Source organism: Bufo gargarizans, chromosome 11 (assembly GCF_014858855.1).
Source record: "Bufo gargarizans isolate SCDJY-AF-19 chromosome 11, ASM1485885v1, whole genome shotgun sequence".
NCBI lineage: Eukaryota > Metazoa > Chordata > Amphibia > Anura > Bufonidae > Bufo > Bufo gargarizans.
This window is the reverse complement of record NC_058090.1, coordinates 99,330,891-99,358,887: the sequence shown is the minus strand read 5'-3', so window position 1 is coordinate 99,358,887 and position 27,997 is coordinate 99,330,891. Positions and strand designations below refer to the sequence as shown.

The window sequence follows — 27,997 nt, the reverse complement described above, 5'->3', positions numbered from 1 at the left end:
AATTGTGACCAGGGGGTGCCCAAACTTATGCATGCCACTGTATGTACAAGTATATAACTGACACAATACTGCCTCCTCTGGAGAAAACCAGAACACCGCGATACAGGCTTCAGGATTCCACCATTTGTGATTGTTTATTTGGAGTTTCTGAGCAGAAAAAAATATTTAAAACTCGGTGGGAATTTTTGCCGTTTTTTTCATTTCCGATTTCTTTCATAAATCAAAACAAAAACCATTTTTGCTCGTTTTGAATGATTCCTGTAAGAGAAGGAGCGGTAACACTGACGAGACAGATCACCACAGAGGAGGAACGGCACCATTTCTAGGTAACGTTTATTGTGCGCTCACACGGTACAATCAGATCTTCACTGAGGACGTCCCCGGTGGGATGATCAGGGTCCTGGCTACACTCCAGAGTCACATATGCTGCGAATAATAAGTGCCCACAGTTTCGGGAGGAGGGGGGGGTATTGAAACAAAAATGGCAGCCATTTCTGCGTCCGGTAAACACATGATATAACATTTATAGTCATGACACGGGTGAAGACACAAAGAATGTAAACTGTACCTCATAAAAACAAAAAAATCTGACTTTAGCAATTTTTTTTAAATCCGATCTATATCCCAAAATCGAATTGTGCATGGTCGCCGAAATCTCGCCCCACAGACAACAGATCAGTAACACGTTCCCCCCCCTGGGTGCAGGGAGGACACACAAATACGAGGTGACTATGGTGACTGGGTATTAAGGCCGCGCTTTGCTACAAAATAGGCTGGAAACTTTGCTTTATCTAAATAGAAAAAATAATAAAAAATGGCGAATATCCGGCGGCCACACACGACCTCTCCGCCCCAAAAGGACGAGAACTGTAATTTGTCAAAAAATAAAATAAAAATGTGCACGAAACATACAAACACACGATACGGGTTGACTGAAATTTCAATGCTCCTCAGGGGAGGTGCCACATCAGGTGACCTGAAGGGGGCGGGGCACATTGGATGCCAGTCCACATGTATAGTCCTGCTTTATATATATCTATATATGTACATAAATATATATATTGTTATGATATAGGTGCAGTATTCACAGCGGGATGGGCGCGCACCTCACCGCCACACAGTGTTTACCGCTCCTGGGTTCATAGAGCTCCATTTTTTTTGTCAATTTTTAATCATATATATATATACACACATATATATATATAAAAAAAATTAACTGATTGAGGTTCAGGGGGATCCATGATGATCGGCCGCCATGTTTGCTAAGCGGCGCCAGACGTATCCTCAAAGGGGTTTCCTTGGTGTCACAGGGAACTTTGCACTATTAAATTTCGTAGCAGTTTCTGGCGGCCAATTTCGTAATCTTCCTCGTCCACGTTGACCAGTAGTTTGATGGCCTCGTGGCCAACCGCCTGCTTGAGCGAGTCTGTGATAAAGACGCCTTTCAGCGCTTCCAGCAGCGAGCCGTTGATGTAGTCACGCCAGAAGGCGTCCAGGTAGGTGAGCTCGGAGAACTTGATGTCGCAGATTATAGAGCCAAGGTCCCTAGATTTTAAGATGGTGTTCGCCTGGTTGAAACGTTCAAACTGTCGTTCTAAAGGGTCCTGCTTGTTGGAGAAGACGTTTCCTTGAAGGGCCGTTTCGTGCTGGCAGTACTCTGCTCGTACCCGCAGCCGGATGTCTGGGGGGAGGGAAAAGAGGCGGGGTTAATGGTGGTCACATGGTGCCACATTGCCAATGCATACCCACCACTACGCATCATGTTCCTCAAAGCATTACATGAGAAACAGTGAAGCAGCAGAATTATGAATGCAGCTCTGAAGGAATGACTTACCGCACGTCTGTTTCTCCTTAGGGTCTGGTGTGATGGATTTCCTCCTCTTCCTCTGACTGCTGAGGGGTGGTCGCCCCCTGCCGGGTCTCTTTGTGCAGATCTGGGGCCCGGAGGGGGGGGAGCAGACCATGGGATGCTGCGGCATCGCTGGGGGAGAATTCAGCGAGTCAGAAATCTAAGTATACAGTGCTGAATCACACAATACCAGGCGGCAGTAACGGCATCTTACCAGTAGTTTGCGGCTGTTCTGTGCCCGGCTCTGCGCTGCTGTGCGTCCGCGGCGTGACGTAGTGAATGGACGTCTCCTCGAGGTATTTATCTACAAGATCCGGGCAAACTGCAAGATACACCAGGGCAAGAGGACATTTATTTGCAAGAAGTAAAATCTGCAGCACCACCTGGTGACAAGTTGAGGTACTGCAAGCAGAATTTACATTATAACCAGCACTGTGCTCCTTACACATCCTCCCCCCATCAATGAACGCCAAAGCGCCCCCTTCAGTAGGTAAGCAGGGCGCCATCACCTCCGCTTGTTAATTGGATTAGGCCACGCCACCTTAAGAAGAGGGGGAACTCACCGGCCTTCCTCCTCTTCAGCGTCACGTAGGGGAGCAGGTCGTGCCTGGTGATGATCCTCAATAGCTGCAGAACCTGACGGAAGTTGGTCTCGTCGCAGCGGCCCTGCCTCTCCAGAGCGAGCAGGAAGTCCCGGCCGCTGCGGATCATGCCCCTCTCATAGTCATCAATAACGTCCACAAAGAGGAAGGAGAGGACCCGCACGTCCCGGTGCGTCAGGTGGGTGCCCACAATGTCAAACATCCGGTGCAGGCTGTACAGTCCGTGCTCCCGATCCCACTCCTCCTCCGACCAGGCCTCTTCCCAGCTCCGCTTCAGGTGGGCCATGGCTGGAACCTCAAGGCCCGGGCGCTGCTCTCCTCCTCCTCCTCCTCCTCCTCCTCCAGCCGCCTCCGACACAAGGAAATACCAATGTCCTCTGTACAGTGAAAGAAGAGACAGTCAGACTACTGTGGAGACCCCAGCACCGCCGCTGGACAGGCCGACGCAAATCCTCTGTGCTGCTGTGGGTTCTGCTCCTTCAACTATGTAACTCATTCTGTGACCTCCTCAAGATCAGTGCACTCCTCTCCTGAAATCCTCTGTGCTGCTAGGAGGACTCTGCTCCTATTACTATGTAACTCTCATCCTGTGACCTCCACAGGATCAGCACACTCCTCTCCTGAAATCCTCTGTGCTGCTGGGACCCTGCTCCTTCCACTATGTAACTCTCATCCTGTGACCTCCACAAGATCAGTGCACTCCTCTCCTGAAATCCTCTGTGCTGCTGGGAGGACCCTGCCCCTTCCACTATGCAACTCTCAGCCTGTGACCTCCACAAGATCAGCACACTCCTCTCCTGAAATCCTCTGTGCTGCTGGAGACCACAGACATCTCAGAATACCCTTGGAGGGGCCTCATGAGTGCGGTTTGTGGAGAAATTACTGGGGGCCCGGTGACCGGCTGTCTCAGATGACCCTGACAATACAGCGCTCTCTATGGCGGTACAGTGTGGGTGGGGCTATCAGCCTGGAGGTGGGGCTGTGGTCCAGCGATCCCACCCCTAGAGGGAGCCACAATGTTCCACCAATGAATGGCCACAGCTTCCAGCATTGGACAGTGTTGCTGGACGGGGGCCCGGAGTCAGGGGGCCCCTATACCGGGTACGAGAATTATACAATGATACATTCTACACCTCTCTAATAGGCTTTGTGTCATTTCCAAAATCTCTGATTGCTGTCAGTGAACAGACCCAGAAGCGGACCTCCAGCTCCTCACAGCTGAGAGTTTGGCACAATTGTATCCGATCCAGAGATTTGCACCCGGACTCCAGACTGACAACCAACTATCCGCACAGGACTGGATGCCACAGTAACAGACCCTCAGCTGGGAGACGGATCAGGTCAGATGAATGTTTCCATTCACTGGCAGCAAGCAGAAATCTTGACAACGGTGAGGAACTGGAAAAAGCGCTGAAACTTTATAGAAATAAAGGGGAACCCTCAGTGCCCTGATGGCGGTGGTAACGGGGGTGCGGATCAGGCACAGTGGGTGCAACTCCAGTGAATGGGGGAGGGGCAATGCACCGGGGTAAATACAGCTGGAGGCACATGTGGGCAGGGGGCAACACTGGGGGCGTGGACCCAAACCGTGCCCCAGACACTACAGTGGGGGGTGACCTCCTATTACATGGGGGGCACCTCCAATTCTGCACTTACTGGGTGGGGGGCAGCACTGGGGGCACAGGCTACATGAGGGGGGCTCTGGGCCCTCTCCATACACACATGCTATGTACTTGGGGTGCTTCAGGCCATGGGGGAGCACCAGGCCCGGGCACGGCCCCAGTCTCTTACCAGCCGGCGCTGTCACACACTGCCACCCTGCGCCACCGCCTCCTCACTGCGCTCTCAGGACGGAGCAACCATTACGGAACCGTCAGCTTCTCTATCAGCAGCAGCTCAGGGAGACGGGAACATCCGGGCACCGTTGCCGTTGGAAGAGGCGGAGCTCGGTCGGGGATTGGACCTCTCTACTTTCCGTAGCTCGGCTTCAGTCCCATAGAGAACAATGACAACAGGGAAGACATCTTAACTGTGGGCGACGTAGGGGCACGCACAGGGAGTGAGTAGGAGGCTTCACTGCCTTAGTCGTCATAGAGAGGCGGCCATCTTGGAAGTGGGCATGCTAGTACCCTATGAGCAGTATCAAGAGAGTAAAATGTAATGAACTAGCCAAGACCAAAGACTGTCCGCACAAGGCTTCCGTAGTAACCTCTGACCCCACTGGGGAAAACTGCTGTTACCTATAGCAACCCATAGTTAATCTCCTCTCCTGTGTGTTACACTTATTACTGTCTCTTCTTGTGTGTCACAGTTATTAGAGTCCCTTCATCTCTCTGTGTCACAGTTATTATTGTCCCCTCATCTCCCCTGTGTTACAGTTATTAGTGTCCCCCATCAACCTGTGTGTCACAGTCATTAGTGTCCCCACATCTCCCCTTGTGTTACAGTTATTAGTGTCCCCTCATCTCCCCCTGTGTCACAGTCATTAGTGTCCCTTCATCTCCCTGTGTGTCTGTTATTAGTGCTCCCTCATTCCCCCTGTGTCACAGTCATTAGTGTCCCCACATCTCCCCTTGTGTTACAGTTATAAGTGTCCCCTCAACTCCCTGTGTGTCACAGTCATTAGTGTCCTCTCATTTCGCCCTGTGTCACAGTCATTAATGTCCCCACATCTCCCCTAGTGTTACAGTCATTAGTGTTCCGTCATCTCCTTGTGTTACAATTATTAATGTCCCCTCATCTCACTGTGTGTCAGTTATTAGTGTCCCCTCATCTTCCTGTGTTTCAGTCATTAGTGTCCCCTCATCTCTCTGTGTCACAGTAATTAGTGCCCCCTCATCTTCCTGTGTTTCAGTTATTAGTGTCCCCTCATCCCCCCTGTGTCACAGTCATTAGTGTCCCCACATCTCCCCTTGTGTTACAGTTATAAGTGTCCCCTCATCCCCCCGTGTGTCACAGTTATTAGTGTCCCCCCATCTCCCCCTGTGTCACAGTCATTAGTGTCCCTTCATCTCCCTGTGTGTCTGTTATTAGTGCCCCCTCATCCCCCCTGTGTCACAGTCATTAGTGTCCCCTCATCTCCCCTTGTGTTACAGTTATAAGTGTCCCCTCATCCCCCTGTGTGTCACAGTTATTAGTGTCCTCTCATTTCTCCCTGTGTCACAGTCAATAATGTCCCCACATCTCCCCTAGTGTTCTGTCATCTCCTAGTGTTACAATTATTAGTGCACCTCATCTTCCTGTGTTTCAGTCATTAGTGTCCCCTCATCTCTCTGTGTCACAGTAATTAGTGCCCCCTCATCTTCCTGTGTTTCAGTCATTAGTGTCCCCTTATCTCTCTGTGTCGCAGTCATTAGTGTCCCCTCATCTCCCCGTGTGTCACAGTAATTAGTGTCCCCTCATCTCCCTGTGTTTTAGTCATTAGTGTCCCCTTATCTCACAGTAATTAGTGTCCCCTCATCTCCCCATGTGTCACAGTCATTAGTGTCCCCTCATCTCCCTGTATTTCAGTCATTAGTGTCCCCTCATCTCCCCATGTGTCACAGTATTTAGTGTCCCCTCATCTCCCTGTGTGTCACAGTCATTAGTGTCCCCTCATCTCCCCCTGTGTCACAGTCATTAGTGTCCCCTCATCTTCCTGTGTTTTAGTCATTAGTGTCCCCTCATCCCCCGTGTCAGTTATTAGTGTCCCCTCATCCCCCCGTGTCACAGTTATTAGTGTCCCCTCATCCCCCCGTGTCACAGTTATTAGTGTCCCCTCATCCCCCCGTGTCACAGTTATTAGTGTCCCCTCATCTCCCCTATGTGTCACAGTTATTTGTGTCCCCTCATCCCCCCGTGTCACAGTTATTAGTGTCCCCTCATCTCCCCTGTGTGTCACAGTTATTAGTGTCCCCTCATCTCCCCCTGTGTCACAGTCATTAGATCTCCCCCTGTGTTACAATTATTAGTGCCCCTCATCTCCCTGTGTGTCAGTTATCAGTGTCCCTTCATCTCTCCCTGTGTCACAGTCATTAGTGTCCCCTCATCTCCCCCTGTGTCACAGTTATTAGTGTCCTCTCTTCTCCCCGTGTGTCACAGTCATTAGTGTCCCCTCATCTTCCTGTGTTTTAGTCATTAGTGTCCCCTCATCCCCCGTGTCACAGTTATTAGTGTCCCCTCACCCCCCTGTGTCACAGTTATTAGTGTCCCCTCATCTCCCCCTGTGTGTCACAGTCATTAGTGTCCCCTCATCTCCCCCTGTGTGTCACACTCATTAGTGTCCCCTCATCTCCCCGTGTGTCACAGTAATTAGTGTCCCCTCATCTCCCTGTGTTTCAGTCATTAGTGTCCCCTCATCTCCCCATGTGTCACAGTCATTAGTGTCCCCTCATCTCCCAGTGTTACAATTATTAGTGTCCCCTCGTCTTCCTGTGTTTAAGTCATTAGTGTCCCTTCATCTCCCCCTGAGTAACAGTTATTAGTATCCCCTCATCTCCTTGTGTCACAGTGATTAGTGTCCCCTGATCTTCCTGTGTTTTAGTCATTAGTGTCCCCTCATCTCTCCGTGTCCCGGTCACTAGTGTCCCCTCATCTCCCCCTGTGTCACAGTCATTAGTGTCCCCTCATCTCCCCCTGTGTAACAGTCATTAGTGTCCCCTCATCACCCAGTGTGTTACAGTTATTAGTGTCCCCTGATCTTCCTGTGTTTTAGTCATTAGTGTCCCCTCATCTCCCCCTGTGTGTCACAGTCATTAGTGTCCCCGTATCTCTCTGTGTCGCAGTCATTAGTGTCCCCTCATCTCCCTCTGTGTGTCACAGTCATTAGTGTCCCCTTATCTCCCCCTGTGTCACAGTAATTAGTGTCCCCTCATCGCCACGTGTCACAGTCATTAGTGTCCCCTCATCTCCACGTATCACAGTCATTAGTGTCCCCTCATCTCCCAGTGTTACAATTATTAGTGTCCCCTCGTCTTCCTGTGTTTTAGTCATTAGTGTCCCCTCATCTCTCCGTGTCCGGGTCATTAGTGTCCCCTCATCTCCCCCTCTGTAACAGTCATTAGTGTCCCCTCATCTCCCCCTCTGTAACAGTCATTAGTGTCCCCTCATTTCTCCCTGTGTCACAGTCAATAATGTCCCCACATCTCCCCTTGTGTTACAGTTATTAGTGTCCCCTCATCTTCCCCTGAGTCACAGGCATTAGTGTCCGCTCATCTTCCTGTGTTTTAGTCATTAGTGTCCCCTTATCTCTCCATGTCCCGGTCATTAGTGTCCCCTCATCTCCCTGTGTGCCACAGTTATTAGTGTCCCCTGATCTTCCTGTGTGTCACAGTCATTAGTGTCCCCTCATCTCCCTGTGTGTCACAGTCATTAGTGTCTCCTCATCTCCCCGTGTGTCACAGTCATTAGTGTCCCCTCATCTCCCCCTCTGTAACAGTCATTAGTGTCCCCTCATCACCCAGTGTTACAATTATTAGTGCCCATCATCTCCCTGTGTGTCACAGTTATTAGTTTCCCCAAATTTCTCCCTGTGTCACAGTCAATTATGTCCCCACATCTCCCCTTGTGTTACAGTTATTAGTGTCCCCTCATCTCCCCCATGTCACAGTAATTTGTGTCCCCTCATCTCCCCCATGTCACAGTAATTCGTGTCCCCTTATCTCTGTGTCGCAGTCATTAGTTTACCCTCATCTCCTAGTGTGTCACACTCATTAGTGTCCCCTCATCTCCCTGTGTGTCACAGTAATTAGTGTCCCCTCATCTCCCCCCTGTGTCACAGTAATTAGTGTCCCCTTATCTCTGTGCATCAGTCATTATTGTCCTCTCATCTCTGTGTGTCACACTCATTAGTGTCCCCTCATCTCCTTGTGTGTCACATTCTTTATTGTCACCTCCCCATTTGCCACAGTCATTAGTGTCCCCTCATCTCCTTGTGTCACAGTCATTAATGTCCCTTCTTCTCCCCGTGTGTCAGTCATTAGTGTCCCCTCATCTCCCTGTGTGTCCGTCATTAGTGTCCCCTCCCTGTGTGTCACAGTTATTAGTGTCCCCTCTTTTCCCTGTTTTTCAGTCATTAGCGTCCCCTTATCTCCCCGTATGCCACAGTCATTAGTGTCCCCTCATCTTCCTGTGTTTTAGTCATTAGTGTCCCCTCATCTTCCTGTGTTTTAGTCATTAGTGTCCCCTCATCTCCCAGTGTCACAGTCATTAATGTCCTTTCATCTCTCTTTGTGTCGCAGTCATTAGTGTCCCCTCATCTCTGTGTGTCAGTTATTAGTGTCCCCTCAGCTCTACATGTGTCACAGTCATTAGTGTCCCCTCATCTCCCAGTGTGTCACACTAATTAGTGTCCCCTCATCTCCCAGTTTGTCACACTCATTAGTGTCCCCTCATCTCCCTGTGTGTCAATTTGTGTCCCCTCATCTCTGTGTGTGTCACACTCATTAGTGTCCCCTCATCTCCCTGTGTGTCACGTTTTTTATTGTCACCTCCCCGTGTGCCACAGTCATTAGTGTCCCCTCATCTTCCTGTGTTTTAGTCATTAGTGTCCCCTCATCTTCCAGTGTCACAGTCATTAATGTCCTTTCATCTCCCTTTGTGTCACAGTTATTAGTGTCCCCTCAGCTCTCCATGTGTCGCAGTCATTAGTGTCCCCTCATCTCCCAGTGTGTCACACTCATTAGTGTCCCCTCATCTCCCTGCATTTCAGTCATTAGTGTCCCCTCATCTCTCTGTGTGTCACACTCATTAGTGTCCCCTCATCTTCTTGTGTGTCACATTCTTTATTGTCACCTCCCCATTTGCCACAGTCATTAGTGGTCCCTCATCTCCTTGTGTCACAGTCATTAATGTCCCTTCTTCTCCCCGTGTGTCAGTCATTAATGTCCCTTCTTCTCCCCGTGTGTCACAGTTATTAGTGTCCCCTCATCTCCTTGTGTCACAGTCATTAGTGTCCCCTCATCTCCTAGTGTCACAGTCATTAATGTCCCTTCTTCTCCCCGTGTGTCAGTCATTAGTGTCCCCTCATCTCCCTGTGTGTCAGTCATTAGTGTCCCCTCTCCGTGTGTCAAAGTTATTAGTGTCCCCTCTTTTCCCTGTTTTTCAGTCATTAGTGTCCCCTCATCTTCCTGTGTTTTAGTCATTAGTGTCCCCTCATCTCCCAGTGTCACAGTCATTAATGTCCTTTCATCTCCCTTTGCGTCGCAGTCATTAGTGTCCCCTCATCTCCCTGTGTGTCGCATTCTTTATTGTCACCTCCCCGTGTGTCACAGTCATTAGTGTCCCCTCATCTCCCAGTGTCACAGTCATTAATGTCCTTTCATCTACCTTTGTGTCACAGTTATTAGTGTCCCCTCAGCTCTCCATGTGTTGCAGTCATTAATGTCCCTTCATCTCTCCGTGTCACAGTAATTAGTGTCCCCTCATCTCCTTGTGTCACAGTGATTAGTGTCCCCTCATCTCCTTGTGTCACAGTGATTAGTGTCCCCTCATCTTCCTGTGTTTTAGTCATTAGTGTCCCTTCATCTCCCTGTGTGTCATTTAGTGTCCCCTCACCTCTCCGTGTCTGTCATTAGTGTCCCCTCACCTCTCCGTGTCACAGTAATTAGTGTCCCCTCACCTCTCCGTGTCTCAGTCATTAGTGTCCCCTCACCTCTCCGTGTCACAGTAATTAGTGTCCCCTCACCTCTCCGTGTCACAGTGATTAGTGCCCCCTAATCTTCCTGTGTTTTAGTCATTAGTGTCCCTTCATCTCCCTGTGTGTCATTTAGTGTCCCCTCACCTCGCCGTGTCTGTCATTAGTGTCCCCTCATCTCCTTGTGTCAGTGATTAGTGTCCCCTCATCTCCTTGTGTCACAGTCATTAGTGTCCCCTCATCTTCCTGTGTTTTAGTCATTAGTGTCCCTTCATCTCCCTGTGTGTCATTTAGTGTCCCCTCACCTCGCCGTGTCTCAGTCATTAGTGTCCCCTCACCTCTCCGTGTCTCAGTCATTAGTGTCCCCTCACCTCTCTGTGTCTCAGTCATTAGTGTCCCCTCATCTTGTGGCCACATTCCGCTTTTCATATGAGATTTGCAGATTACTCCAAACAGCTGCACAAACACAGAGGACGGGGGAGCGGCGGCCGCTGGGGCTGGTACAATGGAAAGTGCTGGTGTGGTGGAACTGGGGGGCTGTACAATTCCAGCAGATATCCAGACATCAACACCCGGGATCACACTGGAGGAGGCAAAGCCGCAATACGGACGCCTCTAGATGCCCCCAGACCCCCTCCAGTCTGATATCATAAGGATGGACCATCAGTTGTAAAAACACGGATAACCCATTTGAATGGGTTTTCCAGGAGTAATAATAGACTGACCACTAGAAAGATTGGGACCTGGATGGGAGAGGTGCAGAGAATGGAGGCGCTTCTCCCGGAGGTGCTGAGTCACCTTCCTCCCCATCAACCTCTAGGAATCACCTTCAGGGTTGACCTGACATGGGAGCAGCGCTTACAGATTTTCGTTATCCCATATTCATAAGTACTGGCCATTCTACACAACATGGACTGTAGTGCCTCCATTATTAGCGCCATCAGAGTGATAACACAAGCAGTGCCTCCTAGATGCTGGCAGAGCACCCCTCTCTGTCTGCCTCCAGTCACCACTAGGGGGAGCTCACAATGTACAAATCTATACACCTCCTAGCAAAGTCAATAGGACAACTAGAAATACCGTGTATATGAAGGTAGGTAGCTTCTCCGAATGGTGACCATCAGCATAACATGCAACTGGATTTACCTGCCCAGAAAGTACACAGGTATGAGATTTACACTACATAAACCCCTGTCAGGAGGTAGAGAGGACAGAGCGATGTTCTGCAGATCTCTAGAGAGGTCAGAGGTGTAATAATCAGCAGGATATATCACTATGTATCTGTCAGGAGGTGGGGGAGAGATGCTCTGCGGCGGTCTGCAGTGCTGTATTAGTCATCCTCCTCAGCGGTGACCATTTCCTGTTGAGGATGGAAACCCTTTTCTGGTGATTTTTCGGCGTCTGCACCACTAATATTGCAGGTTTATAAAGGGGTTTTCTGACTGATGTACCATCCCAGCTTTAGCCCCATAGAAGGGAATGGAGCTGAGCTGCGATACCAGGCACGGTCACTATACGATGTGCGGCGCTGTGCCTGGTAAACTGCAGGGAGGGCGCTCACAGGAACACCGCTACCTTCTCAAACTGCTGATCGGCAGGGGTCCCGGGTGTCGGACCCCACCGATCAGATACTCATGACCTATCTCAAGGAGTCGGAAAACCCCTTTAACCCTAGAGGTGCCTGAGAAGAGATGGACCCCTGTGAGTTAGCGGTTAGGTAGTTAGTGTCCTTATTTTAGGATGCTATTGGTTCAGACCATTAGACTTGCGGTTGGAATGGGATTTACAGACGTAATAGACACTAAAAAATGCACCCACAATTCACCCGTCTGAATGAGGCCTCCTTGTCTGACATCTGTGACCTCACATGCTGGGAGTTGTAGTATTACATGATACTATGGACTTTGAATCTTGTGTTGCCGCCATCTCCCATAACTGAAGAACGCTTTACCACCTGGACTCCTATTTTCCTGTTACTCTGTGAGTCAGGGAGCACACTGGCGCCCTCTAGTGCACAGTATTAGGGCAGCTGGCCGCTCCCTTTAATTAAAGGAGTCATTTTCCACACTCACCCTTTGCGTTCGTTTTCCCGGAGTCGTCTTGATGAAATTCTTTGATTTCCTGCCAATTGTCTTCATATTCTGCTGAAATTCATCAGTTTGGAAAGTCCCTGCAAAGGGAAAAAGAGGAAGGAGCCAGCGCTGTACGTGCCAGCTGCGGGCAGCGCGTGGAGCCAGGCAGTCACATGGGTTACGGGGGGGGCGCGCTGTAGCCATGAAGACCGCCAGCAACCATCATCTCTCCTGGTCAACTGAGGGCAATCCATAGAGGTCAATACAGAAGCAGAGATAAAAAATGGTCATAACCTGGAATTATGGGCACTGCCTGGCACCATTACTGCACACATCCTCAGCAGGAGATGCCACTGGTAAATTGCTCCCAGGTGTAGTGTCCCTTTAAGAGAGCATAGACTTCACACTGCGCCCACAGCTACAAGACATCGGGCAGGAAGGACGTGAACACAGCGAAGTGTGTACATCCAGCATAGACAAAGGGTTAAGACTACAACCCCCAACATATGCTTGAAGTGTCTGCAGCCTCCTTCACTGCCAGGAATCCAGGTTACTTTCAGCTGGTGCCATCTGCAAAAAAACTGCCGTGCCTGAAACTAGGCATTATCCATTGCTGAGGCATGTTGGGAGTAGTTGTTCCACAGCTGCCAGGCAATAACTGCACACACTGCTCGGAGGGTTTGACCACGACCATTTAATAGCACAGAACCAAAAAAACACAAAATGTCAGCGAGAAGCAACCTCTTAAAATGTCAATCCTTACTATACAGACATTAGAAAGGGGCTCATTACAAATAAAGTTTGTTGAAACAAGTGCTATAGGAGCCTCTGCTCCCGGGCCTACATGGACGGTGCCAGTTCATACATTCATGGCGGACAGACGCATGTAGGCCTGCAGGGGGCACTGAAGCCTGCCCGCTCACAGTAACCAATCAGAATTTAGGTTTCATTTTTCCACTACACACTAGGAGATGAAAGCTGAATTATGATTGGCTGCTGCAGACATATTTTTTTTTCAATAAACTCTAATCAGAAAAACACAGACAATTGCTGCTATCACTATAAGGTTTTCTGGACCGCTAGACATGGATGTTATTGCTTTATAGGGGGACATGAGGACACAAGGAGAGCAAAACTCAGAGGGAAGGGGTCCCCATTATCGGCTATATACAAGCAGCAGACACAGCCAGCGCCATCAGGCGTCAATCGGGGAACTCTTTTTCTCTAGACAGTGAAGAGTCTCGTAAGTCGCCTTTTCTGTCGGTCCAAGACCCTGAAATTCATGAGAGAAATTCACAGAATTACCCTAAGTATACCAGAGAACTACAACTCCCAGCATGAACAGACACATGGTACTGCTGACACACTGAACCTTATCCTATGTGATACAGTCTGCTGAGCCGTGTATCTAATCCTATCCTGTGTGATACAGTCTGCTGAGCCGTGTATCTAATCCTATCCTGTGTGTTACTGTCTGCTGAGCCGTGTATCTAATCCTATCCTGTGTGATACAGTCTGCTGAGCTGTGTATCTAATCTTATCCTGTGTGATACTGTCTGCTGAGCTGTGTATCTAATCCTATCCTGTGTGATACTGTCTGCTGAGCTGTGTATCTAATCCTGTCCTGTGTGATACTGTCTGCTGAGCTGTGTATCTAATCCTATCCTGTGTGATACTGACTGCTGAGCTGTGTATCTAATCCTGTCCTGTATGATACTGTCTGCTGAGCTGTGTATCTAATCCCATCATGTGTGATACTGTCTGCTGAGCTGTGTATCTAATCCTATCCTGTGTGATACTGTCTGCTGAGCTGTGTATCTAATCCTGTCCTGTGTGATACAGTCTGCTGAGCTGTGTATCTAATCCTATCCTGTGTGATGCTGTCTGCTGAGCTGTGTATCTAATCCTGTCCTGTGTGATACTGCCTGCTGAGCTGTGTATCTAATACCATCCTGTGTGATACTGACTGCTGAGCTGTGTATCTAATCCTATCCTGTGTGATACTGTCTGCTGAGCTGTGTATCTAATCCTATCCTGTGTGATACTGACTGCTGAGCTGTGTATCTAATCCTATCCTGTGTGATACTGTTTGCTGAGCTGTGTATCTAATCCTGTCCTGTGTGATACTGCCTGCTGAGCTGTGTATCTAATCCTATCCTGTGTGATACTGACTGCTGAGCTGTGTATCTAATCCTATCCTGTGTGATACTGATTGCTGAGTTGTGTATCTAATCCTATCCTGTGTGATACTGTCTGCTGAGCTGTGTATCTAATCCTGTCCTGTGTGATACTGTCTGCTGAGCTGTGTATCTAATCCTATCCTGTGTGATACTGTCTGCTGAGCTGTGTATCTAATCCTATCCTGTGTGATACTGTCTGCTGAGCTGTGTATCTAATCCTATCCTGTGTAATACTGTCTGCTGAGCTGTGTATCTAATCCTATCCTGTGTGATACTGCCTGCTGAGCTGTGTATCTAATCCTATCCTGTGTGATACTGTCTGCTGAGCTGTGTATATAATCCTATCCTGTGTGATACTGTCTACTGAGCTGTGTATCTAATCCTATCCTGTGTGATACTGACTGCTGAGCTGTGTATCTAATCCTATCCTGTGTGATACTGTCTGCTGAGCTGTGTATCTAATCCTATCCTGTGTGATACTGTCTTCTGAGCTGTGTATCTAATCCTATCCTGTGTGATACTGTCTGCTGAGCTGTGTATCTAATCCTATCCTGTGTGATACTGTCTGCTGAGCTGTGTATCTAATCCTATCCTGTGTGATACTGTCTGCTGAGCTGTGTATCTAATCCTATCCTGTGTGATACTGTCTGCTGAGCTGTGTATCTAATCCTACCCTGTGTGATACTGTCTGCTGAGCTGTGTATCTAATCCTGTGTGATACTGTCTGCTGAGCCGTGTATCTAATCCAATTGTGTGTGATACTGTCTGCTGAGCCGTGTATCTAATCCAATTGTGTGTGATACGCTCTGGTACTCACAGTGTAGATCCCCTCTGCTCCCTGGAAGAGAAGACAGGAGATATTACAGGGGTCAGTATAATGTACAGTTATTCTCTATCAGGGTGAATAGGACGAGGGTTCCATCCACTAAGGGGCTAATAGTAAATAATAAAAAAAAAACCACCAAAATACTAAAAGGCTAAATCACCCCGTATCCCAATTTTACATATAGAATATATAAACATATTACACATCGTCACGTTGGAAAAAGTATAAATATAAAAAAATATCTCCTATGCATTTAACGCCGTAACAGAAAAAAAATAAAAAACGCGCAATTTGCCATTTTTTAGTCACCTTGTCCCGACAATAATTAGGTTAGGACTGTTCTATTATGGTCCAGGCGTTCCATAAAATCCGGAATGCATGCAACCTTTTGGGGGTTTTATTTTTTTCACGTGGTATCGAGTATCTCAATACTTTTTTATGGTATCGAAATAGAGTCAAAATTTGGGTATTGTGACAACCCCAGGGAAGACATTTTATTTTTTATTTTATTTTACCGCAATTATATATATTTTAAATTTGGCTCCTAATTTTTCATGTTCGGCGCCAATGGCTCCTGGATATTTCTTTAGTCTGGAGCCCGGCTGTGTCCGGCAGCAGGACCGAGTCTGAACACGTGTATCCGCTGTGCGACATTATCAGGTCCGGAGCGCAGAATGTTACCATTCACTGACAACAAGCAGAGATCTTGTTAATGAGTAAACGTTCTAGGCCACTTATAAACCTGCCGTCAGTACCACCTACATCTGTTCCCGGGAAAGCTGAGTACGGTGGCCATATTTTGCTTTTACTCAGCTTTCCCAGGCACAGATGTGTAACACAAACTGCATTGTATCACTCGTCAGAAGAGCTTGCACTCTACATGAGAACTCAGGAAGCAGCGTGTGAGGTTTGTGGCGGCAGCAGTGAAAGGAAGCGGTCAGCAAGCGATGGACACAAGCATTTCTTCTTTCACTATGAGGCTGCTGCAGACACGTGGGGGATGGGCTGCCCGACAACTCGCTGTGTGTGGGGGTAGAGTGTCAGCTCTGAGGGCTCATCTCTCCAGGCTGTCCTCACCAGCACATTCAGTGCATGTATGTGGCAGGGGATTAGAGTGCAAGCTCTTCTGGTTGTGTCATATCATAAGGTTCTGTCATGGATGTTAGAAGATGCCCCCCCAAAACATGGCGAATCCTGACACCCCAGAAAGTACCAAACCCCCGACCCCAGGTGCTGCATGCTCATAGTAGGACGGAGGGGACACAGCTGGTGCCACCAAGAAGCTGGGGGCGTCTCCTCACCTTCAGCGCCATCTCGGTCTCGCCCTTCCCAATCTCGCTGTAGATCTGCTTGTCCGGGCTCTTCAGATGCTGCAGCAAGAAGAACCGTTAGATCAGGACATGGTCACTACACAAAGTCCAGACAGGGCGTCACCATAATCACCTCGTAAAGCTCCCCTCTGGCAGCCGCCTTCTTGGCTCTTGCCGTCTTCACCTACGGGTGGATATGAAGGAGACGAGATCCATGTGATCTAAAGACTCTGGACCAACTATCAGAACCTGCAAAACTGCACTCACCTTGAGGTGGCAGTAGAGAGCGGTGAGGACGATTCCATAGAGGAAGAGGATGCCGTCAAGGATGTAGCAGATCTCAGGTTCTTGCATTCCGGCAACTAGAAAAACCAAAAGCAGATGATATCACCAATGGTGTCCAAAAAACTCTGGTGGCTTTACCTGCAACTGCCTGACATTGAGGCGAAGACAACTGTGTCATCTACTGTAACCGTCCATTACTGAGCCCAATAAATGAGACTTCACCCTCACACACTTAAGACTACATGATCACCATATAATGATTCTCCGGTGGGGCGAGGTCTTCTCTAATGTTGGCCAAAAATCGAACTTGTCTTATACAAGAGGGCTAAGGAAAGATCTGACCAGGCAACGGGCCAGATGTCCGAGAACTGCAAATATCTACCAGGTATCTAAGATACATCCCCACGTGGCGCCATTTTCACCCACGTAGTCTGGGGCAGATAAGGATCTTCAGGAAAAAGTATCATCTCAGCGTCAAGACTCCAAAAGAGTGTCTGCAGCTCCTCAGGAACCACCAGCTGATCTCACCGAGGAACCAGACCCATCATGATGGAGATCCAGGAGAATTGTCACCCGTGCCACAAGATGGCATCCCAAAAAAAGTCGTGTTACCTTCACGTGGTGGCAGTCCAGCAGAAGTCAGCTGTTTGGGACCTTGGTGGCCGATCAGCGCTGCAGTACGTCCAAGATGTGCAGTGCGGAACTCTATGGCAGCAAACGTCTTGTGTCCAGACCAATATAGGAAGTGATTCTCCGCCCAGCATCCGCTACAGATAGACACTCGGGGTTTTTTTTTCGGCTTCTGGTTTTTGTAAGAAGAGAATTTTAAGGAAACTGGTAGTTCCTTATTCTGCTCAAAATATTGGTTACCGTGTGAGGGAGGAACAGGATGAAATTATGGCGGCTTTACTGCCCCTGGGATAAGTGCTGCCTCCCATTACTAAGTCTTGGGAGGAGGTGACTACGGTCATGGAGACGCCTGAGGTCGTATTGATGCTCCACTTTCCAAAATGTCACCCGCCCCCATTTAGCCAGAGGAATGTGAGCGTTTCATTGAAGCCCTTAAAGGGGTTTTCCAGGTTCCTTTACCATCATTAGTTTATTAATATATAATTGGAGAGGGTCTGTCACTCTGCACCCCTTGAGATCAGCAGGCTCTGGTGCAGGAACAGGAAGTACAGCTCCGTTCAAAGTGTTGTGGCCGTGCCGGGGTACTGCAGCTCAGCTCCCATTCACTTCAGTGGAAACTAGGCTGCAGTACCCCGGCATGACCACTACACTTTGAACGGAGCTGTACTCCTGTTCCTGCACTGGAGACTACAGGGAAGAGCTGATTGGTGGGGGGTGCGGAGTGTCGGACCCTCACCGATCATATATTAATGAAGGAATTCATGATATTAAGGGTAAGTCATCAATGCCAGAGCCACCATTTGTAATCCCCCATTTTATTACCCAACTTTCTCTGAAAAGACAGCTGGGTGACTACCCCTACGGCGGCCATGGCAGCAGTCACCCATCTTTCTCACATTTTGCCCTGCGTTTCTACAGACCAGGAGCCCAATGTCCTCTGGTAAACACTCCTGGCATAACCTGGCGGCAGTGACGACCACACAGACCTTGTCCTTTAAGAAACCAGAGACTTTATTTTCAGACTGGAGTTTTACAAGCACAGAGTTTAAATAATTAGAGACGACTTTATGGAGTGGACGCGTCCCACGGGACGAGGTGCCCCCCACAGCATCAGATGTCCGAGCGAGCCCATCATCGGTCCACTTCTCCAAAGACGATATCCTGAGTTCCTGCGACAGAAAAATCTGTGTCAGCATCAAAGAAATTAACCTCTTAATGTAACCGCCCCCCAATCTCCCCAACACTCACCGATGATGGCCACAACGTCTGCCAGCATGTGACCCTGTGCCATCTTGTCTAAGCCGGCCTGGAAGAAAGGAGAGGTCAGAAATGGCCGCACCCCACAGACCCAAACTCTGGAGCAGGTATGCCAACCTGAGGCTCTCCAGCTGTTGCAAAACTACAACTCCCAACATGCCCAGACTGCCTACAGCTATCAGTCTACAGCAGGGCATGGTGGGAATTGTAGTTTTACAACAGCTGGAGAGCCACAGGTTGGCCATCCCTGCTCTGGAGGATCAGAACGGGGAAGGATTTACCAGGTGAGCGAATCCGGGGGCCTTTATCTTGCAGCGGTACGGACGGCTTGTTCCATCAGACACAAGGTAGACGCCAAACTCACCCTGAGAGGAGACAAAATCTCATCACTAACCCCAGGGGGTGGCCCTAGGATCCCCCCTCAGCAGCAGCCCGTCACTAACCCCAGGGGGTGGCCCTAGGATCCCCCCTCAGCAGCAGCCCCTCAATAACCCCAGGAGGTGGCCCTAGGATCCCCCCTCAGCAGCAGCCCGTCACTAACCCCAGGAGGTGGCCCTAGGATCCCCCCTCAGCAGCAGCCCGTCACTAACCCCAGGGGGTGGCCCTAGAATTCCCCCTCAGCAGCAGCCAGTCACTAACCCCAGGGGGTGCCCCTAGAATTCCCCCTCAGCAGCAGCCAGTCACTAACCCCAGGGGGTGCCCCTAGGATCCCCCCTCAGCAGCAGCCCGTCACTAACCCCAGGAGGTAGCCCTAGGATCCCCCCTCAGCAGCAGCCAGTCACTAACCCCAGGGGGTGGCCCTAGGATCCCCCCTCAGCAGCAGCCAGTCACTAACCCCAGGGGGTGGCCCTAGGATCCCCCCTCAGCAGCAGCCAGTCACTAACCCCAGGGGGTGGCCCTAGAATTCCCCCTCAGCAGCAGCCAGTCACTAACCCCAGGGGGTGCCCCTAGGATCCCCCCTCAGCAGCAGCCCGTCACTAACCCCAGGAGGTAGCCCTAGGATCCCCCCTCAGCAGCAGCCAGTCACTAACCCCAGGGGGTGGCCCTAGGATCCCCCCTCAGCAGCAGCCAGTCACTAACCCCAGGGGGTGGCCCTAGGATCCCCCCTCAGCAGCAGCCAGTCACTAACCCCAGGGGGTGCCCCTAGAATTCCCCCTCAGCAGCAGCCAGTCACTAACCCCAGGGGGTGCCCCTAGGATCCCCCCTCAGCAGCAGCCCGTCACTAACCCCAGGGGGTGGCCCTAGGATCCCCCCTCAGCAGCAGCCAGTCACTAACCCCAGGGGGTGGCCCTAGGATCCCCCCTCAGCAGCAGCCAGTCACTAACCCCAGGGGGTGGCCCTAGGATCCCCCCTCAGCAGCAGCCAGTCACTAACCCCAGGGGGTGGCCCTAGGATCCCCCCTCAGCAGCAGCCAGTCACTAACCCCAGGGGGTGGCCCTAGGATCTTCCCCGCCGTAGCAGCCCTCCACTAACCCTACGGAAGGACAGAGAGGGTTATGTGGCCCTGGGATCCACCACAGTAGCAGCCCTTCCATACCTTAGGGGCCTCGATGGCGGTGTACGTGGCTCCCGGGGGCACCTGGTAGCCCTCTGTGTACAGTTTGAAGTGATGGATCAGGGACTCCATGGAGCGCTAGAAAACAATTGTTAGAGGCATGAAACAAGGAAATGGCGCCACTCCTGTCCGTGGGCTGGTACTGCGGCTGAGCTGCACCGACGAGAAGGGAGTCGTACGGGAACCTTCCCTTTATCTGCACAGAGTCCATCAGTGGAAGAGAGCGCGTCTCACATCATGACCTAGCAGCCATTCACCCCCCTTGTACCTTCATCTCAGACCTCTTGGGGGGAGAGATCTTGGCGTCGTCCACCTTGATCTCGCCTTCTGGCATCTTATTTAGAGACTGGTGGATAATCCTCAGGGACTGGCGCATCTCCTCCACACGACACAGGTACCTGGCGGAGGAAGGGTGGGTCTGTGAGGTCAGCTCCAGCCTGGGGAGGAGTAACGTCACATGGCTCCGCCCACTCACCTGTCATAACAGTCTCCATTAGAGCCGATGGGAATATCGAACTCCACCTGGTCGTACACCTCGTACGGCTGAGACTTCCGGATGTCCCACTGGATTCCTGAGCCCCGCAGCATCACCCCGCTGTGTGGACACAAGGACGGTCACTAAACCACGCCCAATAATGCCCCACCCACCAGATCCGCTCATGCTGGCTTAAAGGAATTTTCCACAGATTGCAGTGATATAATGCTTTACGGACAATGATGGCGTTACCTGAATCCGTAGTTCAAGGCTTCCTCGGCGGAGACCACCCCGATCCCCACAGTCCTGTTCTTCCAGATCCGGTTATTTGTCAGCATCTGGGGGCCACAAGACAGGATTAGCGCCTGTAACCACCGCTAGACAAGCCACGTTATTCTACACCGCCCCCTAGTGGTGAGCAGGTAAATCACAGAGCCATTCGGGGGACACCCTCCACAGGGTTAAATCAAGAGGAAGCCATTTACTTTCACAAGGTAGAAGGAAGTTGTCGGGGCCCCGGACCTGTGAGAACCCGGAGGTGCTGGGGCAGTAAGCTGCTCTGCCACCCCGTAAGCATAGGCACTGCTTGCTGTCAGTGAACAGCTGATGACAGAGCTAGTAATGAATAGTGCACCTCTGTAGGCAAACAAGGAGGCAATGACAGCAAGCAGAGATCTTGAAGACGGTGAGGATTTGAAAGGAAGTTACTCCACAACTAATTATATATGTCAGTCTGGTGATATAGCTGTGGGCGCCCACTACAGGGGAGATGAAGAATTACATGCAGGCATGGGAGAAGGCGATCATTTCTACAGTCGGTCCCCTCCCCAGAACTGTAAGTGTACAGGGGCAGCCCCCCATTATTAAGATGGGGGCGTCTCCTGCCTCACCTCTTCCAGCTCATCCAGCCGTATAGAGAAGTTTTTCATGAACTCATAGATGTCGTCCATCAGGCCGAGCGGCATGTCCTAGGAGAGACGGGCAGAGGATCATCAGGACGCCCCTCGTATATATACCCACAGGGGCAGTCCTATGTAAACTGTGTAGGGATACAACACCTGGTGCACTCCTCCTGGACGGATGTAGGCTGCGTGCATGCGGGCCCCCGATACCCTCTCATAGAACTCAAACATCTGCAAGAAAATGCAAGGAGGTTCCAATTCAAGGACAGCAAGCAGAGATCTTGAAAGGAAGGTTTTTAAAGGGTCTATGCAAGGTTCAGAGACAGCGCCGCTCCTGAGCATGGATTGTGTCTGGTATTGCAGCCCACTGAAGTGAAGGGGGTTAAACTGCAGTACCAGACACACCCTGAGGACAAGTGGGGCGCTGTTTCTGTAAGAAAGCAAACATCTCGGCTGCAGCCCTGAGACGCGGGGTTCAAGTTCATCACCTTCTCTCGCTCTTCAAACAGCCAGAAGAAAGGCGTCATGGCGCCGATGTCCAGGGCGTGGCAGGCGACCGCCATGATGTGGTTCATCACACGGGTTATCTCTGCAAACAGCACTGGGAATACAAAGGGAAAGGACGGTTAAAGGGGTTATCAGAGTTATGGAACAAAAAAACGTATAAAACTCATCAGGACATACATATACTCGCCTGCTGCCGTCCTCAACTCACTGCGCTGCGCCTAATACTAAAATGGACGGCGCAGGATTTGCGGAGCACGGAGGAGACCGAGGATGTTAATCACCTTTACAAGGACGTGCCAAGCGGTGAGAGGACGGAGCTCTGCAGCAACGCCCCACTAGCCCCTAGAGGCTCATTTGCATATAACAAGTCATTATTTAGCGTGAATGGCGGCGGGCGGGAGATACAAGTCACCGCTAATGTCGGCCCCAGCCACATCACGACTTTCCCGATGACAGGACACCCCGCACTGACACCGTTACATGGTTCTGCTATTATTGCTTTGTTTACAACCTGTGGGGGCGTGTACCAACGCCTGAGCCCGCCCTCACGAATAATCTGCCCTTCCCCGCCCCCTGCTCTGCACTTTGCATAAAGAAGTCACATGATCACCCCCTAGCTCACAGCGGTGTAACGTACATTACCCTACTCCGTGAGATTTCCCTACCTCTTAACTTCCGGTCGCACCGCAAATGACGTGGGGAGGCGTGCCGATCTGCGCGTGCGCAAAACGACAGCTACACACCAGGACACTGCACATGCGCCGGAGAGCCTCAGTAGGGAAATATAACTTCAGAAAAAAGATTGTAGCAGCCTATGAGTCTGGGAAGGGATTTAAAAAGATCTCAAAAGATTTTGAAATCAGCCATTCCATTGTCCGGAAGATAGTCTACAAGTGGAGGGCTTTCAAAACAACTGCCAACATGCCCAGGACTGGTCGCCCCAGCAAGTTCACCCCAAGAGCAGACCGCAAGATGCTAAAAGAGGTCTCCAAAAACCCTAAAGTGTCATCTCGAGAACTACAGCAGGCTCTGGCTACTGTTGATGTAGAAGTACATGCCTCTACAATCAGAAAGAGACTGTACAAGTTTAACTTGCATGGGAGGTGTGCAAGGAGGAAACCTTTGCTTTCCAAGAGAAACATCGAGGCCAGACTGACATTTGCCAGAGATAAAGTTGACAAAGACCAGGACTTCTGGAATAATGTTCTTTGGACAGATGAGTCCAAAATTGAATTATTTGGACACAACAGCAGAGGACATGTTTGGCGTAAACCAAACACAGCATTCCAAGAAAAGAACTTCATACCAACTGTGAAGCATGGAGGTGGAAGTGTCATGGTTTGGGGCTGCTTTGCTGCAGCAGGACCTGGTCAGCTCACCATCATAGAATCCACGATGAATTCTACTGTGTATCAGAAGGTGCTTGAAGAACATGTGAGACCATCAGTTAGAAAATTAAAGCTGAAGCGGAACTGGACCATGCAACATGACAATGACCCAAAACATACTAGTAAATCAACCAAAGATTGGCTGAAAAAGAAGAAATGGAGAGTCCTGGAATGGCCAAGTCAAAGTCCAGATTTGAATCCCATTGAGATGCTGTGGGGTGACTTGAAAAGGGCTGTACGTGCAAGAAACCCCTCAAACATCTCACAGCTGAAAAAGTTCTGCATTGAGGAGTGGGGTAAAATTTCCTCAGACCGATGTCGAAGACTGGTAGATGGCTACAAGAACCGTCTCACTGCAGTTATTTCAGCCAAAGGAGGTAACACTCGCTATTAGGGGCAAGGGTGTCCTATCTTTTTCCTCAGTTAGAATAGGCATTTTTGTAGAATGACATTTACAGAAGATCTTGAAAAGACTTTTCTTCAGTTTTCTTTGTTTAGTTGGATTACTTTAATCTCTCTGTATTGTTGAAACGGAGATGAAATAACCTTTTATTAAAAATGTTACAAAAAACCACATGCTTTCAAAGGGTGTCCTAATTTTTTCACATGACTGTATATGTGTATACGAGATATAGATCACTATATACATTCCCACATACATATATACTGTATAGAGATATATGTATAGCTAAGCTATATGGCAGCTCTACGTATCTAAGCTGTATGACAGCTCTACGTATAGCTAAGCTATATGGCAGCTCTACGTATCTAAGCTGTATGACAGCTCTACGTATAGCTAAGCTATATATGGCAGCTCTACGTATAGCTAAGCTATATGGCAGCTCTACGTATAGCTAAGCTATATGGCAGCTCTACGTATAGCTAAGCTATATATGGCAGCTCTACGTATAGCTAAGCTATATGGCAGCTCTACGTATAGCTAAGCTATATGGCAGCTCTACGTATAGCTAAGCTATATGGCAGCTCTACGTATAGCTAAGCTATATATGGCAGCTCTACGTATAGCTAAGCTATATGGCAGCTCTACGTATAGCTAAGCTATATGGCAGCTCTACGTATAGCTAAGCTATATGGCAGCTCTACGTATAGCTAAGCTATATGGCAGCTCTACGTCTAGCTAAGCTATATGGCAGCTCTACGTCTAGCTAAGCTATATGGCAGCTCTACGTCTAGCTAAGCTATATGGCAGCTCTACGTATAGCTAAGCTATATGGCAGCTCTACGTATAGCTAAGCTATATGGCAGCTCTACGTATAGCTAAGCTATATGGCAGCTCTACGTATAGCTAAGCTATATGGCAGCTCTATGTATAGCTAAGCTATATGGCAGCTCTACGTATAGCTAAGCTATATATGGCAGCTCTACGTATAGCTAAGCTATATATGGCAGCTCTATGTATAGCTAAGCTATATGACAGCTATATCTATATGACGGAGAATGATTTACTTTGTGATGTTCCTGGCGGTGGTTTTGTTTCTGATGCCAGTGGAGTAGGGCAATGGTAACTTGCTGAGGCAGCCACATCGCCAGACGCAGAGGAACGGGCACAACATTGAATCTTTCCGCCCCGCTGCCGGCACAGGTAAGGATGGCGCATGCGCGATCCCTCACAGGGGCCATGGCTGCCAGAGGAGAGAGGGGGTTGCGGACACACAGGCTCTGACGTCTCGTGTACAGAGCCGGGCCCCTCCCTACGGCAGGAGAAGCCTGTACACGAGACGTCACCGCCGGAGCCTGGTGGATGACGCCAGGGGTCACGTGACCCGCATCGGCCGCGCAGAATAAATTGTGAGTAAGTTACAAATGTGTTCCTAATGTTATAAGCCACCATAACATATAGATATAAGTCCGGCCACCTAGTGGAGACCTCTGCGGCCCCTGAGCACTTACCTCTGATCCACTGCGCCCTCAGCGGGGGCCGGATGTTCAGGAGTTTCTCTACGGCCAGGGAGTAGCATTGCTCGTTGCACATCATGGAGACGTAGTCCAAGCGGTCAAAGTAAGGCAACGCCTGCAATGACAGGAGACCGTTCACATGACCGGGAGTATAACCCCCAGCATTGTCTGGTCACCAGATCGTCCGCATTTACCTGCAGGTAGGTCTTGTACTCGATGAGCTTCTCTGTGCCCCGATGCAGGAGTCCCACATGGGGGTCACACTTCTTCACCGACTCCCCGCTCAGCTCCATGACCAGGCGGAGGACCCCGTGGGCGGCGGGGTGCTGGGGGCCAAAGTTGATGGTGAGGTTGGAGACATTTCTGTGTGCAGGGGGGTCTTTGTCTAAAAGGGAGAAGATGGAATTCAGGAAGGGGTCCCATAGCGGAGAGCAGGCTGCGACACCTGCTGGCAGGAGGAGGGTACTGCAGCACCGGGTATGAGAGTTACTGACCGTGCCAGGGGGCGGGCACCCACTTGGCGGTGGTGGCGTTCGGGTACATGACCGCCCCGCTGTACTGCTCCATGAACTCCGTGTCCGGCTGCCATTGCTTTTCTCTGGAAAACAAATAATAAAAAGTGAAATAATGAACCCTCGTTCTGAAGAATATTGGCGTCACCCAGCTCTCCGCGAGTCCAGAATGACCCACCTGTACACATACACCCCTAACAGGTGCTGGAAAAGCTGGGCGACTACTGGTGTGGACGCTGTACGCGCAGCCATACTGGGGTCACCCAGCTGTCCAACACCTCTGAGAGGCAGACATTGTCACCCGTCAGGGCCCTGGGAAAGCTGGGTGACATGTCGTGACATATACACGAGTCTAAGCAGATTTACCAGTCAGGGCCCTGGGAAAGCTGGGTAACATGTCGTGACATATACATGAGTCTAAGCAGATTTACCAGTCAGGGCCCTGGGAAAGCTGGGTGACATGTCGTGACATATACATGGAGTCTAAGCAGATTTACCAGTCAGGGCCCTAGGAAAGCTGGGTGACATGTCGTGACATATACATGGAGTCTAAGCAGTTACCAGTCAGGACCCTGGGAAAGCTGGGTGACATGTCGTGACATATACATGAGTCTAAGCAGATTTACCAGTCAGGACCCTAGGAAAGCTGGGTGACATGTCGTGACATATACATGAGTCTAAGCAGATTTACCAGTCAGGACCCTAGGAAAGCTGGGTGACATGTCGTGACATATACATGAGTCTAAGCAGATTTACCAGTCAGGACCCTAGGAAAGCTGGGTGACATGTCGTGACATATACATGAGTCTAAGCAGATTTACCAGTCAGGACCCTAGGAAAGCTGGGTGACATGTCGTGACATATACATGAGTCTAAGCAGATTTACCAGTCAGGACCCTAGGAAAGCTGGGTGACATGTCGTGACATATACATGAGTCTAAGCAGTTACCAGTCAGGACCCTAGGAAAGCTGGGTGACATGTCGTGACATATACATGAGTCTAAGCAGTTACCAGTCAGGACCCTAGGAAAGCTGGGTGACATGTCGTGACATATACATGAGTCTAAGCAGTTACCAGTCAGGACCCTAGGAAAGCTGGGTGACATGTCGTGACACATACATGGAGTCTAAGAAGAGTTTCCAGTCAGGGCCCTGGGAAAGCTGGGTGCCCACCTATCATTAAGGGTCTGGTGGCAGCCACCCAGCTCTTCCAGGACCCTGACACATGACGGCTAGGTGACCCCCTGTCACGGCTCACCCGGGACCTCCCCGCTGTCCTCTGTGTTCACCCCTCAGCCACCTCTCCCCCCGGTCACCCCTCACCCCGCCGCCTGCATTACCTGACCGGCTGGGCCACCCTCAGCCAGCGGCCGGGCAGAGCCCCTGAAGGTGCCCGCAGCCTCCCCAGAGCTCTGAGCGCCGCCATCTTCGCAGACTGCGCAAGCGCACTAACCGCAGGGAACTTCCGGTCTGACGTTCAGGCTTCACCGCTGTAAGGCATAATGAGGGGCGCCATGTTGGGTGAGGGAGGCGGCGTGATGACGTACTTCCGGCGCCGTGGAGACGCTGGAAGACATCTTGGATGAGGGTGAAGGTGCCAGGACTGGTTGTGTAATAATGTGAAGAATTTTTATATAGCGTAATATTTCTTCTAATAATGGAGGATTTGTACCTAATAACTCGGGGGCTCGTGTTTCTATGTCACTATGTCTCTCACTCGCTTCACCAGCTCCAGACGATGAATTTATCACAACCAATTTATTCCTAGAGGTTTTGTACCTGAAATATTGACTCGAAGGGGTATTCCAACTGCTACAGTTCTCACTATGCACAGGATAGGGGGGATCTATTAGATCGGCGGGAGAATGGGGACCCCGTACTCCTCAGAGCAGTCAGTCAGAAGCAATCATCAGTCCGGGGAGTACAACGCCCAGCTATCCCTGCAGCGCCCACACTGCCTCTCTGCTCATTTTGGGGTCTCCGAGGGGTATGGGGTACCCATTCTTTTACCTCCGGGACCCTCACCCATCTGTCATCCCCATGATGGTGCCGAGATATGGGAGGACCCTGGGAGTTGGAGTAGTCACCTGCAGATCACCTTGCCTGTTGCTAAGCAAC

The 27,997-nt window shown here is 50.2% G+C and overlaps 3 protein-coding genes across 3 annotated transcripts; all 3 read right to left on the bottom strand.

Moving 5' to 3' along the window:
* Positions 1 to 315: 315 nt before the first annotated feature.
* Positions 316 to 4,403, bottom strand: DEDD (death effector domain containing). The gene is made up of 5 exons (XM_044271946.1): positions 4,243 to 4,403; positions 2,413 to 2,828; positions 2,064 to 2,171; positions 1,835 to 1,981; positions 316 to 1,681 (listed from the first exon to the last, which is right to left on the bottom strand). Exons 2-5 carry the CDS (start codon positions 2,735 to 2,737, stop codon positions 1,305 to 1,307), a joined length of 957 nt encoding a protein of 318 aa, XP_044127881.1. The 5' UTR covers positions 2,738 to 2,828; positions 4,243 to 4,403; the 3' UTR covers positions 316 to 1,304.
* An 8,406-nt stretch (positions 4,404 to 12,809) lies between these two features.
* FCER1G (Fc fragment of IgE receptor Ig) lies at positions 12,810 to 17,626 on the bottom strand. Its single transcript, XM_044272014.1, has 6 exons — positions 17,349 to 17,626; positions 16,719 to 16,813; positions 16,585 to 16,635; positions 16,443 to 16,511; positions 15,133 to 15,153; positions 12,810 to 13,408 (listed from the first exon to the last, which is right to left on the bottom strand). The coding sequence occupies exons 2-6, from the start codon at positions 16,803 to 16,805 to the stop codon at positions 13,331 to 13,333; spliced, it is 306 nt and encodes a 101-aa protein (XP_044127949.1). The 5' UTR covers positions 16,806 to 16,813; positions 17,349 to 17,626; the 3' UTR covers positions 12,810 to 13,330.
* A 730-nt stretch (positions 17,627 to 18,356) lies between these two features.
* NDUFS2 (NADH:ubiquinone oxidoreductase core subunit S2) lies at positions 18,357 to 27,346 on the bottom strand. Its single transcript, XM_044272606.1, has 14 exons — positions 27,220 to 27,346; positions 25,862 to 25,965; positions 25,562 to 25,752; positions 25,362 to 25,482; positions 22,044 to 22,156; positions 21,712 to 21,786; positions 21,544 to 21,621; positions 20,906 to 20,991; positions 20,654 to 20,773; positions 20,447 to 20,576; positions 20,161 to 20,256; positions 18,905 to 18,988; positions 18,615 to 18,672; positions 18,357 to 18,535 (listed from the first exon to the last, which is right to left on the bottom strand). Exons 1-14 carry the CDS (start codon positions 27,303 to 27,305, stop codon positions 18,498 to 18,500), a joined length of 1,380 nt encoding a protein of 459 aa, XP_044128541.1. The 5' UTR covers positions 27,306 to 27,346; the 3' UTR covers positions 18,357 to 18,497.
* Positions 27,347 to 27,997: the final 651 nt, after the last annotated feature.